Source organism: Numida meleagris, chromosome 1, assembly GCF_002078875.1.
Source record: "Numida meleagris isolate 19003 breed g44 Domestic line chromosome 1, NumMel1.0, whole genome shotgun sequence".
NCBI classification, from domain to species: domain Eukaryota; kingdom Metazoa; phylum Chordata; class Aves; order Galliformes; family Numididae; genus Numida; species Numida meleagris.
The window spans coordinates 184,023,504-184,038,507 of record NC_034409.1 but is presented as its reverse complement, the minus strand read 5'-3'; the positions used below and the strand labels follow the sequence as shown (position 1 = coordinate 184,038,507).

Below are 15,004 nucleotides of genomic sequence, written 5' to 3'. Positions count from 1 at the left end.
TAAGCTATACAGCAACAGATGGCAAAGACAACATGACAGTCTTTTTTTCAAAGAGCCATAAAGCATTTAAGAGAGACAACAAGCTATTAATACCCGCAGGCTGCTCCTATAAACATGTAGGAAATATTTCTCCATGATTTTTTCTTGATAGAAATAAAAGAATGCTTTGATTCCTTGCAGACTAAACACAACAAGTCATTTATGTTCGCGGTATCAACTTGCTCAGAAAGTGAAGTCTTGATGCAGCGAAACACGTTTGTGGTAAAAGCTGGCAAAAACTTTCATTACTACATTAGACAACACAGAATGCACTTCTGGTTATATCGTATCTCTTCCTATACTATACAGCAGAACTCTTTCCCTCACAGCTCTAATGTCTTACAGACAGACTCACTCCCCAGTCACCCCCAACGTATGAGCTGACTCCAGAAAATAATTTTATACAATGGTATTTGTTATTTCAAGCAGAGAGAACGCACTCTTAAACTAGCTACATCTTAGAAAAAGCAAATCTCCTAACCATTCCAAGTGTAGCTATTAATTGTAATAATTCATTTACTAAATTCTTCTGTCAACTTACCTTCCCCAAGAGGATCTTTTCTGAAGAGCAGTCAGAGGCCCCACTTCCATGGCATAACTAACTGTATCGCTATACCCCAGCGAGGATTTTTTCAACCTGAGATCAAGGAGTGAAGAAAGAATGGAGTTACTAGAAACTATCAGAGCCTAGATCTCTACCCTGAAAACGGTGGTGGCTTCACAGGGTTCTAATGAATCATCTGTGACACCACTCTGCAGTTACTGTATTTTAGAGGTACAGCTTGGGCTTCTTTCTTAGAGGAAGGAATACAGAGCATTCTCTAAGCACGTAAATCCAAGCTGCTTCCCACTAATTCAATAGTACTGCATCAGTTTGATGTTTTTTCTGTATGATAGCTTTTCCAACTACGTGTACGCTAACAACTTTGTGTGTTTTCAGTTCGGAAACGTTAGTATGAGAACTTTCTCTGCTGCCCTTTAACACCTGACCAAAATAAAAATGGTTAAGGACAATAACTACTAATGGAAATGCTGTCAGACCAATTTGAAACCACTTCCCCAAAGTGTTCTACATCACACTTTGAAGACAGTCTAGCATTAATCTGTTCACTATTACCATTTTAACACATTCCTTAGCACAATTTTGAAGAAGCCAATTGTCACAATCCAAAGAAACAGAGCTCACATGTAATCATGACATAAATTAACAATTCGTCGTTTATTCTGTATTTATAAACTGACAATTTACAAATTGAACGTTTTTCAAAGCTGTGAAGATTCAGATGCTAAGAAGAAAGCAACAAAGATAGAAGGGGACTAAAGGGAAGCCACTAAAACTGCGATGACAAAGACCTGATTATTTCCCTGTGAAGAGAGGAAACAGGACAATACAATACTGTGCAATACACATTGGACATATTACCCCAGTATTGGACAGTACATAATAAACCAACTTAATTTTGTGTTGGAGTAGAGAAGAAATGTTTTTCAATGTATTATCATAATGCTGTTCAAAGCACAGCTATCATCTGTAGTTGCACCATAAGGATGTGTGTTCCTTTTTTGAAGTACAAGATTTTGATCTGAGTAAATTGCTACAACATCATATCATTCCACAAACCAAAAATCAGAATTAGAGAAGAAAAAAATAATATTCCAACTCAGGAACAGAGTGAGTAGTTCCACATTTACCTCTGACATAGACAGTGGCTGCAACGTACCAAGATGTGCATACAGTGAACAGATATAATTCCTATGAACACGAGGCTGATTGGTCCAACCTGGCGTGGAGACAAAAAGGAGGAAAAAGGATATAAACAACAGACATAAACAGAACTTCTCATGAAAACACACTGGGGGAAAATCTTTACACGCAAAAATTTCACATATCAGCACATAAATAGATGTTAAGGATTCAAATTTTATGCAACTTCCCCCCTCCCCACCCCACTAGAGGATGTGCAGCTGACATTCTATGGCATTCCTTACTTTTAATCGATTGTTGGATAGGAGATTTCTTAGAGATGATTATGCAGTGAATAGCAAGTGGGTATGAACAACTTCCCCCCATAACAGTTTCATTAAGACATTCATCAAAAGAATTACCACCAGAGAAGACTGAACATTTTGCACATTTCTATACAATGCTTTGGACCATTTCATTGCCATCAGCGTTGCCATTTTAAAAGCTTCCCATTACATTAGAACAGTTGATGATGTGTAGTGTAATAAAAAATAAAAGCAAAGGAGGGGGGAAAAACACACCACAATCACTCCCCTGATAACTTTTACGATTATGAGTCATAGATAATTTCTGAATTAAATAATTTGTTTTAGAACATAAGTTCCACCACAAGTTTTCACAGAAGGTACTTGCTATTCACATGTAACTTTCATCCTCACATTAAGCCTCCTGTAATAAAAAGTTGTCTTACTTAGTTGAAAATTTCAGTTGATGAAATTTACACTACCTTAGAAAATGAATTATTTGTTATCTCATATAAACTAACTGTGCTCAGAAACAGAAGACTGATTTAAGAAGATGACAGTACATCTTCTGACATACAATCCGGCTACAGAGGAGTCTGGACAAAGATGAGATAAACCCAAAAACAAATCCCATTCATAGGAATCTGACTGAATTAGAATTTTTCTGTTTTCAGACTTGGTTTTTTTGTTTTCTACAGAAAAGAAAGTATTTTGGCTAAGAAAAAAATACAATACATGCTAACAGAGTTACCTAGATTAAAAAGAAAAGTTTGTTTGAATTTGTGTCAACCTTCACATCTTCACCACATTGAAAAAAAAAAACCATAGAAAACAAAGTAGGTAGGTAAAAACAGCAACCATATGGTTTTTCAGGCTCTGCCAGGTATCTATAGATCTTCCTAGGTAATTTTTCTGTATATGCAAAATAATTAAATCTTACCAAAATGCCAGCATTTTTGATTGCAAGCGGAAGACCAAGAAGCCCAGTTCCAATGTTTCCTTTGAGAAGGTGGGTAAGCGTTTGTATAAACCTAAGGATAAAAACAGAGAAAGTCACATATCACATAATCGCATTAGAAGTACACTCACACTGGATGAGGGGAGCACACCCTCTATCAATCATTTTTTGGCATGCAGGAATCGCTTTGGTTGGAAGGGACCATAAAGAACACCTAGTTCCAATCCCCTGCCATGAACACAGTTGACACACGCTACATCAGGCTGCCCAGGGTCACATCCAACCTGGCCTCGAACACCTCCAGGGATGGCGCATTTACAACTTCTCTTGGCAGCCTGTGCCAGTGCCTCTCAGTGAAAATTTCCACCTAACATCCTCTCTCCTGTTCATAAGCTCCCTTCAAGCACAGGAAGGCCACGATGAGATCATCCCGGAGCCTCCTCTTCTCCAGACTGAACATGCCCAGCTCCCTCAGCCTTTCTTCACAGGAGAGGTGCTCCAGCCCTGTGATCATGTTTGTGACCCTCCTCTGGACCCACTCCAACAGCTCGATGTCTTTCCTGTGCTGGAGGCCCTAGGCCTGGATGCAGTACTCCATGTGGGGCCTCATGAGTGCAGAGTAGAGGGGAACAATCACCTCCCTCACCCTGCTGGCCACCACACTGTTGATGCCGCTTTGGATACAGTTGGCCTTCCAGGCTGCAACACTGCTGATTCACGTCTAGCTTTTCAACCACCAGGTCCTCCTCCATCTCTCAATGAGTTCTTCTCCTAGTCTGTAGACATATCTGGGATTGCCCCAACTCAGATGCAACACCTTGCGCTTGGTGTTGTTGAACCTCACTGGGTTCATGTGGACACACTGTTTGAGCCTGTCCAGATTTCTCTGGATGACATCACTTCCTTCTATTGTGTCAGCTTGGTATCATCAGCAAACTTTCTGAGGGTTAACTCGATCCCACTGTCTAGGTCATAGATAAAGATGATCTATGAATCATCTCTTTGCTCTAACTACTTTAAAGTGCTCCAGCACATTCAAAGGACATTCTTATTAATCTCTAGGAATGAGTTCCCTCAAATAGGACATATAAGACTGACCTCCAGGTCCTTCTTCCAACTTGCTGAAGCTATTTTCTGTGCAATTTTATTGCCATTTTGCCTCAGAAAGATTCAAAATTTCATCAAAGCTATTTTATAATAATAACACTCAAAACAATTACCAGCCACAAAACACAATTTTGACAACAAAAACTTTACTCAGTAATAAAAAAGAAATAACAAAAACAGAACTTACAAGATCTTCAAATATAACTTCAACAAATAATCTGTTTCCAAGGCCTTGTTAAGCTTTTTATTATAAAATAAATTCAATCCAAATCCACTGTAAATAGTGCTTGGATTTAGAGAGGCCCGATCACTTAACAATGGTCACCTTGGAATATTTTAGTCAGTAATCTGTTAGCTTCCAAAGAACAAAGAACCTACACACAATTCACTGATTTTTGTAAAACTATGAAAGGCCCTGAGCATACCTACAAAACCATAGAGTGGCTGCAGGTACACCCCTTAACAGTTCAGTAAGCTACTTATGAGAAGAAAGTTGGAGGCAACGAATTTTAACAAGCTGATAGTTAAGAATAATACATACGTAATGCCCTCCTCTTCATCAAGTTGGTAATGCTTCTCAACTGGCAGGAAATTTTTTTCACGCTCCTCATCCGAGACATCTGAATTTTGTTCATCAATTAAAGGCTTCATTACTTCCATGTCTAAACAACAGAGTTAAAACAAACTTAGTCTTAGAAAAAAAACGTATAGTTCAGAAATAAAAGATAATTTTCAAATAATTTGCCATTCCATGAGATTTATTTATGTTACCAAGTATAAAGCTGGTTTAGACAGATAGGTATTTTACAGCACAAGTCCACAGAAGAAATGCTGTCTCACTTTAAAGGGGCGCACACTCATATTATTCAGAAGTAGGCTGGTTTACGGCCAACACAACAGCTTTAAGGAAAACAACTTTGTATCATCAAAACAATGATGGTTTATACAGTTTTCAAAGTTAATGCAACTTACAGGAAAAAAGAGAAGTCATCCATTGCTAGGAAAGGATGAGATTGATCTTAGCTGCTATTAACTGTTTTCAGTGTTAAGCACTTAGTCTACTCTCCAGTTCTTACAAATGGAAAACAAGGGTAACCTTCACCCAGTCATTCCATCCTACTGCTGACGATAGAATTGCAGAATATCCCATATTGGAAGGTACCCAACAAGGATCAAGTCCAACTCCTGGCTCCACACAGCACCACCCAAAATCCAAACCCAATGTCTGAGAGCGCTGTCCAAACGTTCCCTGAGCTCCGGCAGCTCAGGGCCGTGCCCAGTGCCCTGGGCAGCCTGTTCCATGCCCACTGCCCTCTGGTGCAGACCCTTTCCCTAACCCCCACCTGCCCCTCCCCTGACAGCTCCATGCCGTTCCCTCGGGCCCTGTCGCTGTCACAGAGAGCAGAGCTCAGCGCTGCCCCTCCGCTCCCTGTCAGGAGCTGCAGGCACCATGAGGCCTCCCCGGAGCCTGCTCTGCACTGAGCAAGCCTCAGCTGCCCCTCATACACCTTGCCCTCCAGACCCTTCACCATCTTTGTAGCCCTCCTTTGGATCCCCTTTTATATCTTTCTCATATTGTGGTGCCCAAACCAGTGCATGCTGGAGGTGAGGATGCACCAGCGCAGAGCAGTGCCGGGCCTGATGCACCCCAGGGTGTGGCTGGCCCTTTTGGCTGCACACTGCTGATTCACATCCAACTTGCCATCAAACCCCCAGATCCCTTTCCCCAGGACTGCTCTACAGCATCTCATCCCCAAGTCTGTACACAAATCCAGGGCTGCCCCACCCTTGATGCAGAATTCAGCACTTGTTCCCATTAGTCTCGTTATGGCTGATCATCCAGCCCCCTAATTCACAAGGATCTCTCTGCAATGTCTCTCTGCCCTCGAGGGAGTGAGCAACTCCTCCCAGTTTAGTATCATCCACAGACTTACTCATTACACCTTCAAGTCCTGTATTCAAGACAACTGATTGGTACAACAGGTACACTAGAAGATATCCCCCATCACTGTCAGGAAAACCTAGATAACTGAATTAAACTACATGCCTGAACTGCAATTTCAAGATCTTTTTAAAGCAGCATCATAAAGTGACACTGCAGTCAACAAATGCAATCTTGCTAAATCACAGCGCTAAGCAACAGCAAGCAGCCAGCAGTGAACAAAACAGCCTCTCAGGCAACGCTAGCAGCTTTTGCCAGTTCAATGTTGATTAAACTATAACCATATCTAAATGATCACAGTTAAGCAAAACAAATCCTGCCAACAGCAAAGAGACTGTTTGCCTTCTGCAGCACCCATTCATAAAATCTGTTTAACAGATCTCAAACAGATACGTAACACCAGTGCCACTGCAGAAGCATTTCAAAGGGATGGACAACTGGCATTTCCAAAGGACACGGCAGAACACACACTTGCCAGGTACAAGCTTTATTTAGGGACTTATCATGGTCAACCTAATAAAATCACTACTTAATGTAAAAACAAGATACACACGTAAAGCCTGATAGGAAATACAGAATACACCGAAAATCAGCTATTAAAAAATCTTTATTAAATCTTAAATATTTAAGTCTAACCCAGCAGCAGGGCACTGAAGCCAAACACAAGCAATTGGAATTTCAAACAACTATAAAACGAGCGTTACATACCCTATAAAATAGAAGGCAGCTTATCCAGGTAATTAAAAATCAAAAGCATGTAGAACAATCTCCCCTAAAGACAGCAACAAGTCATCTGAACTAAGTGGCAATGAAGATGAACGCTGATATTGAAGGCACTTGAAAAGAAAATGTGGAGCATCGTAGAACGTAGCATCAGAGATCAGAGGTCTAATTGGACAGTACAGTGTAAATTAAGTTTATACTCAACCATATTCTAATTATACAAGTTGAGATAGTACACACCAAATAGTGAAAGGTGATTAAATCTATCTGTATTGATCAAAAGAAGGGTCAGCAAATAGGTCAGCAAATAGGTCCCTTCCCCCTGTCGCCAGGGCACTGTGCTGACCAGTACTGGAGGACACCACGAGCAGCCTCCCCACGCTGAGTCACTGCTGTGCTTATTCAGTGCTGATCAAAACCTGCATACTCTGCTTTTAGAACAGAAGTCTTTCCCCTCTAGTACTGGCCCAAACAAAGTGCCAGTTCTGGAGGTTTCACCCAGTGGGCAATCAGGCATTTATTTATATTTTAAAACACTAACAACTGCGGAATCATCATAGAATGGCTTGGGTTGAAAGGGACCTCAAAAACCATCTAGCTCAAACACCCTGCCTCAAGTAGGGCTGCCAACCACTACATCAGGCAATAGATCACGTAGCCCAGGACCCCAACCAATAAGGCCTTGGTTGTTCTTCCTTAATCATTCACTTTTTCTGTGAAGAGGTTTTGTAGCTCACTGAAGGACTACTTCAGAGCACATCCCTCAAGAGAAAAAAAATGTGAGCGTTTTTGCCGTTTGTCACGTATGTAACAAAAAAAAAAAAACCCAGTCATGATTATTTCAGTACATTCCACAAAACATGTGAGCTAGTGTACAAAGCAAAATGCTAATATTTGCAATAACTGGTAATTTAATTCAGACCACAAACATCTTGAAACATTTTTTTTTCTAAGTACTGCAGAATATGATTTCAATATCAAAACTTTTATCAAAGAGAAATACAGTGCTCCAGAAAAATCCTCATTTCCTTGGACTCTGTGACATTGCCCATTACCTACCCAGAAGGCATTAGGTGCCTAAATTACACCAGGGTAACCAGGACTTCCAAGCAGAAGGCTTCTTCCAGTTTGAAGACAGCTTCATCCTCCTCTTCATCACTTGGTCTGCAGCAGACACTCACTGCTCCATTCCCCTGTCAGCCTCATCTCTCATCATGAGCCCTTAACTCATTTGTCCCACTCAGCATTTGATTGTGACAAAAAGTAAAGCACTTCCAGACGTAAGAATTAACAAAACAGAAGACATATGCAGGTCAGACAAAACATACAATCTTGATTTATTCAAATTCCCTGTATTCAGCATGCGTCGGAAGCCCAAGGATGCTCTTTAATCTATGAAATGAAGATGCTGATTTTCAAGAATGATTCATCATCCAAAAGGGGCTGCAGCCTCTCCACCTATGAGACTGAGTGCCTGACTATTACCCCTTTTCACCATCTTTTCTTCATTCACGGAAGTAATGAGAAAACAAGCACTCTGAAAGTAGCATAAAGAAAACTCACACTAAGATTTACACCAGTGATCCATTCCAAAACATCAGCTTCTCCAAGCTGATAATCCCATTCCTGCTTTTTTATCCTTCACGCCACTCATATGGCCCTCATATGCTTCAAGTCTTCAGTATGTGTACGCACCACCATCTCCAATATATTAACTCTTAGGGGAAAAAAATATCCTTTGCCATTTGAAAATAAGTCATGCCTTCAAGACTCTTTGTGTAGTAAATCAGTTTATTTAACTACAGAGAGAAAAAAAAATAAAAAGATGTTTTTCCCCAAATGTCCCAGTTAAAAAAAAGTTTAAAGCTGCATTAAATTAAAACAAACATCTGTATGTGTCTTCCTTGCAGATATAATCTTTACTGATATTCACAGCATGGTATTTGCATTCCATAGCTGATTTTTATATTAGTACAGCAGTGTGGTAAGCTGAACACAGAACTTTTAAAATGGCAGTTAAACTGATAATCATTGAAAGAGAAAAAAAAAGCTAACACATCTCCAAAGTAGAAGCAGGCATTCCAAAGCTCCTAAATTGCCTCCTTCTCCCCATCATTCTTCCTCGATCCCATGACTGGTGTACAGCTTGGGGCTACAACCTGTCAATCAGCCACCAGTGACAGCAGTAAGACATTATATACATTTTGGATCATGCAACTTTCTAAGCATGGCCCTTTGTTTGCTAATAGATCTCTACTGGTGCGATACTGCAACTGTGTCCCAGCTGCACAATCCATACTTCCACTGACATCTAGATTTATAATATCCAAATGTAATGGATCCAAACATGTGGTCTAGAGCACGTCAGTCAAAAAAATTAAGCTTTCTCTGCCCCACAAGGCAGTACATACCCACAAAGTAGAACAAGTACTTTGCCTACACCGACCTAACCTGAGACTATCTGTGAGAAGTCCACAGTCACTGTCAGAACATTAGCATGGAACACATGTTAACTTACAGTGCTTCCTAGAATGGTTCAATAAGCATAAATAGGGTATTCAACTCAAACTAGAAGAACAGCACAAGTACGCCAAACCTGGCTGACTGCTGCCTCACAAAGCACATGGTACAGCACTCACCTCAGCCCTCCTAAGGTTCCTGCTCCACCAAGCTGCCCCAAATAAATCCAAACACTATACACTACTAAAGATCCACTTCAGTAATGGTACTCACACAGCAGTTGTGGGTGCCCCATCCATGGAGGTGCTGAAGGCCCGGAACGGGCCCTGGGCAGCCTGAGCTGGTGGACGGCAACCAGCCCATGGCAGGAGCTCGGAACTGGATTCTGTGCATTCTGTGATTTTGCATCACATTTCATGATTCAGCACAGCTCCGAATGACAGCTCTTTTCTACACATGCTTTGCTTCTACTTCGCCAAAGTACCACACAATTTTCAGACGTCTTTCCATCAGCTAATACAAACCTCTGTTCTGCTTGCACTACTACAAAAATCTTGTCAGACCAAGTACTCCATCCAGTCTGCCTTCGCCTGTTATTCAAATGTTTGTCATTCTTCCTGCTCTCTTCTGCAAACATCCAGAAAAGAAGGATGCCAAAGAGCTCTGCAAGCAATACTGCTACTATCAACAAGACGTCATTGATCCATTACAGACATGTGCTATGCTACATCACATGTAAACATCAATCCTGCATCCTCAGACCTCTGAGGAACTTCAGTCACTAGGCAATCACTTAGTATACAGTAGGAGACTAAAATGTAATGTTTAAATTGTGCTAACCAGTATTTCCTGCTTGGTGCATCTTCCTACCCCCTAGAATTCAACCAGCTCTCACAATCTTTATGGACTTATTGCCCAAGAAATTGTTGAGCTGTTACTAAATGTACTTAATTCTACACCTATCTATAGCATACTCAAGTAATCCCTTGGTTAGAAAGTCCCACAAGCAAATGCATTTTCACTGAGAACTTCAGTTAGTTTTTCTGTACCGCTCAAGCAATTAACACTCCAAAAATTAACTGAACCTCTTAGCACCACAAGCAACAAAACTAAGCGCCATCATTTATGGCCCCACGGGAGACAAAAGGATGAAGCTGTTTGTTTCCACAGCTGCCAAACAAGTTAAAGACAAAGAAATATGAAAAATGAAGTCAAATAATCTCCTATTGTTCCTTCAGAGAAGTTCACCTCCTGGGCAAATTCTTATCTAAAACCTGCTTTCCAAATCCAATTTAGCAACTTGTTTTTGTCACCCTTGAGGGTTTGGGAAGCGTGATCTAACAGCAGGAACTGGATTTGACACATAAGCATGAGAAGATTTAGGGACAAGATATAGCTTATCATCATTTATATCAGCTTGCTTTACTCTGTTTATGGAAGAAGACAGATCTTATTGAAGCAACACTTTCAATGTATGAGGGTTGCTCTGAAAGTAATGCCTCCTATCATAGAATCATAGAATTAGCTAGGTTGGAAAAGACCTACAGGATCATCCAGTCCAACCATCCACCTACCACCAATAACCCCACTAGACCATGTCTCTCAATGCTATATCTAAATGTTTCTTGAACACCTCCAGGGACGCTGACTCAACCACCTCCCTGGGCAGCCCATTCCAGCACCTGACCACTCTTTCAGAAAAGTAGTGTTTTCTAATGTCCAGCCTATTTTATTCTGTTGGCCCACGACATCAGAGGCAAACGTTGGCGTTATGGCATCCCAACAGATGGCAGCAGAGGGGCAGTCTGTCAAAATGGCATCTGACATGCAAGTGCGGAGGAAGCACAGCTGTATAACTGGATGCTTTTGGGTGAAGAAAAATGGTACCCACTGATGTTCACCAACGCTTGCTGAACATTTATGGAGACCGTACAGTGGCTGTGACCAACAGTAGGTCACCTCTGCTGGTGCAGATTTTTATGAGCACAGCATGCAGGCTCTCATTCATCACTGGCAAAAATACACAGCTACTGTTGGTGACAATGTCAAAAACTAGTGTTTTGTAGCTGAGAATTTGCTCTATCAAATAGTGTCACTGAGCTCTTTGTATCTGTTATAGTTTCCAAGGAAATTATTAGGAGGCATTACTTTTGGAACAACCTATGTACATTAAAGGCCTGGCAAAAGCATTAATCAAAGTGAATCTTACAGATACTTCATCACTTAGTCACAGCTCCTACACAGGAACATGTTAATACAGCCAGAAACACAGCAGGAGATTCACAGTCCCACAAAATGTTTATTAAATAGAGGGTGACTCACTGCCTTGTCACAGGGATACCGACTCTATTTAACTCGCTGTTGTTTTGATTGCTGCATAAAAGTGAAAATCAGGAGCACTAAATCTATTTACTAGCCTAAGTATGATTTGAAGCTGGTGTTTTCTCACAGGCTATACTGATAACCTACACGCATGCCCACAGGCTCTGTCACATAACCAAGCTGTGGCTTCCACACAGCACAAGACTAACAACCGGGTCTCTGCACAGCAGACACACTCCTGGTCCATAACACACCAACAGCAGGCAACAGCCACCATCACGACAAGATGGGGCACTTGCTCAGCAATTCTGTTCAGTTTACAGATGTACATTTATCATCTTAAAGTCATGGAGAAGCTCTTCACATCAGTAATCAGAACCAGGGCTCTGGAAAAATATTTAGTCACAGAGAAAACACTTTTCAGAATCTGCAACTGGTTCAGTAAGCAACAGACAATATAACTCCCAGTTAAGCCTTTAACCACAAGTATTTTCCTCCACACCCTCACCTTCAGCCAATGAAGAACCTTCACAGTATTTTCTGCAGAAGGTGAACTGTGCAGCACTGTCTACAAACACACATGACTCACAGGCTCTACCACGTTACTCTGTTACGTACTCCCACAACCACCACAGAAGCTCCCAGTGAGCACGAGGTTACTGAGCAGTAATGCCCAAGGCACTACTGTCTAGATTGAATGTCTTGTGAATCCTTTCCTAGCTCGAGGGGGTGCTAAGAGATAATCCCATTCAACCACACAACAGTCAACCCCCTGCCATTTCCCACACCCACAATTCCTACTGGATACAAGAGGAATAAAAACAAGAAAAAAAAACCCACATTTTCCAAATGAAGATCTAAAAGGAAAACTCCTATGTTACAGAAGTACCGTTTTTTTTTTTTTTAATTGCTATACAGTAACATTATTTACATTTTCTAGAAGAGCCTACTAACCATGTCCACAGTGCCACATCTCCACAGTTCTTGAACACCTCCAGGAACAGTAACTCCACCACCTCCCTGGGCAGCCTGTGCCAATGCCTCAGCACTCTTTCTGAGAAGGGATTTGTCCTAATATCCAACCTGAATCTGCAACTTGAGGCCACCGTCTCTCATCCTACCGTTGTTACCTGGGAGAAGAGGTCAACTCCCACCTTGCTACAACTTCCTTTCAGGCAGTTGTAGACAGCAATAAGGTCTCCCCTGAGCCTCCTCTTCTCCAGACTAAACAATCCCCAGTTCCCCATAACACGTGTGCTCCAGAGTCTTCACAGCTTCACTGCCCTTCTGTGGACTTGCTCCAGTGCCTCAATCTTTCTTGTAGCGAGGGGCACAAAACTTGAGGTGTGGCCTCACAAGGGCTGAGTACAGGGGGACCATCACCTCCCTGCTCCTGCTGGCTGCGCTATTTCTGATACATGCCGGGATGCCACTGGCCTTCCTGGCGACCTGAGCACACTGCTGGCTTGTGTTCCTCCGGCTGTCAACCAGCTCCCCCAAATCCTTTCCCTTTGCACAGCTTTCCAGCCACTCTGCCCCAAGTTTGTAGCGCTGCCTGGGGTTGTTGTGACCAAAGTGCAGGACCCAGCACTGGGTCTTGTTGAAGCTCATACAGTTGGCCTCAGCCCATTGATCCAGCCTGTCCAGATCCCTCTGTACGGCCTTCCCACGCTCAGTCAGATCAGTGCTTACTCCCAACGTGGTGCCATCTGCAAACTTACTGAGGGTGCACTCAATACACTCAACGATGTATTCAACGGGACCAATGAGCATTAAAAAAAAAAAAAAATCTCAAGTTTCATCAGGCATTAATCTACATTTTAAGCAGATAATCCTATAAATAATAATAAGAATCTCGTTCCAAAGGTCTGGCAATCCCTGGCATGCCTGCAAACCTCAGCAGCTGACTGAAGTGCTGAAGCTTCCTCCTGTCACTTCGCAGCTTCTGTACCAGTCTGTCACTGCAGGACGGATCAGCCTCGGGGAAATCAACCCCGAAGCACGTCTCCTGCTTCTCGTCACCATCAGGGGACAGGAGGAATCCTTCAGATCGCAGGGGCACACACACAGCTCCGGGTGAGGCTGCAGCCCATCACCCGGACCGGCACCACCTGGAAACTGCACCAGCCCGCTCTGCCCACCCCTCCCCGAGCCCCGGAGGCACCGCTCCCTCCCTGCCGCCGGGTCGCTGCGAAGCGAGGCCGCCACCTGCCCCCCGCGAGCCCACCGGCCACGCTCCGCTCCCCTCAGCCCCTCCCGGTGTCCCCACGGAGCCGAACCGTCCCCGGGCCGCTCAGAAGGAGCGGAGCTGCGCAGCCCACCCCTCCCCCAGGTGGGATGGTTCCTCCCGCCCGCCCCGATGCGCTGAGCGCTGCAGCGCATCCCCCGTGGGCCGAACCATTCCGCCTCCAGGGGAGGGGGAACACAGCCGGCCGGGCGCTCCTCACACCGCCCCCCTCTCCGCCCCGCGGCGAGCTACCGCCTACGCTGCCCCGCGGCCGCTCCCGCCAGCGGCGCGCACGGCGAGGCTCACCCAGCTCCTCCCCACCGGCTGCGTCCATCTCCCACCGGCTTCTCTGCGCCCTTCCGCCAATGTGGAGCCGGCCGGCCCGCTGCTGCGCATGCGCCGGGCCGCGCACGGCGGGGACGAACCATAGATAGCGGCCGGAAGGAGAGGACGCGTGGGAGGCAGTGGGTTTGGTCCTCCGGGTGGTGTTGGCGGTGGCCGCCATGTTGGGTGCGTTGACGCCTGCTGAGCCCCGCCCTGTGCTGACCTCTGGTCCCTGATAGCAGCAATCCTGTTAGGTGGTTGCCCCATAAGACACCTCAGCTTCTCCCTGTGTTTCCTTATATCCAGTCTAAATCTCCCCTCAGAGTGATGTTGATACATTTAACAGAAGAAAATGCTAGGGTTGATAATATAGATACTTTAACAAGGTCAACCTGATAATTAGAAACTTTGTCAGCAGCTCGTTTTTTGTAAACAATTTCTAGATCACATATGGGGCCTGACCTACTTAGCACGCAGTATTTTGGCTGGATAGCACCTCCCGGTGGAACACCACAACCACCCAAAGACCCTTTGCAAGAGCCCTGTGTTAACACAGTGCCTGCATAGCTTTGGATTTTAGTATGTACAGCAATTCTCAGAACAGGTGGGCAGTTTGTGGAAATTGTATGGATATTCACACATATTGAATGTATATCAGCTATGTGCTCTAGTTCCTAGGTGTGTGCGTTTGGTGGAGTGATCCCCTGTGCATCTGCAGTGTAATAAAGAAGTCTGCTTCTTAATGCCACATTGGTCTTACGGTGTTTCATTCATACTGGAGTTTGTCCAGTAATAAGGTCAGCTTATTTCATTTCACAAAATCTAGGAACTTGGTGAAAGTTCCGAGGAGGAGAGAATCTGCTGGAATGATGCCCAGCCAGGCCTTTAAGACCTTTAAGAGTTCCAGTCCTGA

General features: G+C 43.6%; 1 protein-coding gene across 6 annotated transcripts in view; it reads right to left on the bottom strand.

Annotated features, from left to right (window-relative positions):
* The window catches only part of SLC36A4 (solute carrier family 36 member 4), a 102,478-nt gene extending 88,068 nt beyond the window's left edge, over positions 1-14,410 (bottom strand). Inside the window, exons 1-5 of one of the 6 annotated variants that reach the window (XM_021382184.1) lie at positions 14,074-14,410; positions 4,635-4,755; positions 2,969-3,059; positions 1,732-1,820; positions 581-676 (exon numbers count right to left, since the gene is read on the bottom strand). In XM_021382184.1, the coding sequence (XP_021237859.1) occupies positions 581-676; positions 1,732-1,820; positions 2,969-3,059; positions 4,635-4,755; positions 14,074-14,272 (596 nt within the window). In that variant the 5' untranslated portion in view covers positions 14,273-14,410. Of the gene's footprint in view, positions 1-580; positions 677-1,731; positions 1,821-2,968; positions 3,060-4,634; positions 4,756-7,817; positions 10,818-12,494; positions 13,898-14,073 lie in introns of those variants that run through there. The other 5 variants (XM_021382149.1, XM_021382158.1, XM_021382175.1 and 2 more) reach the window with 5 other exon arrangements.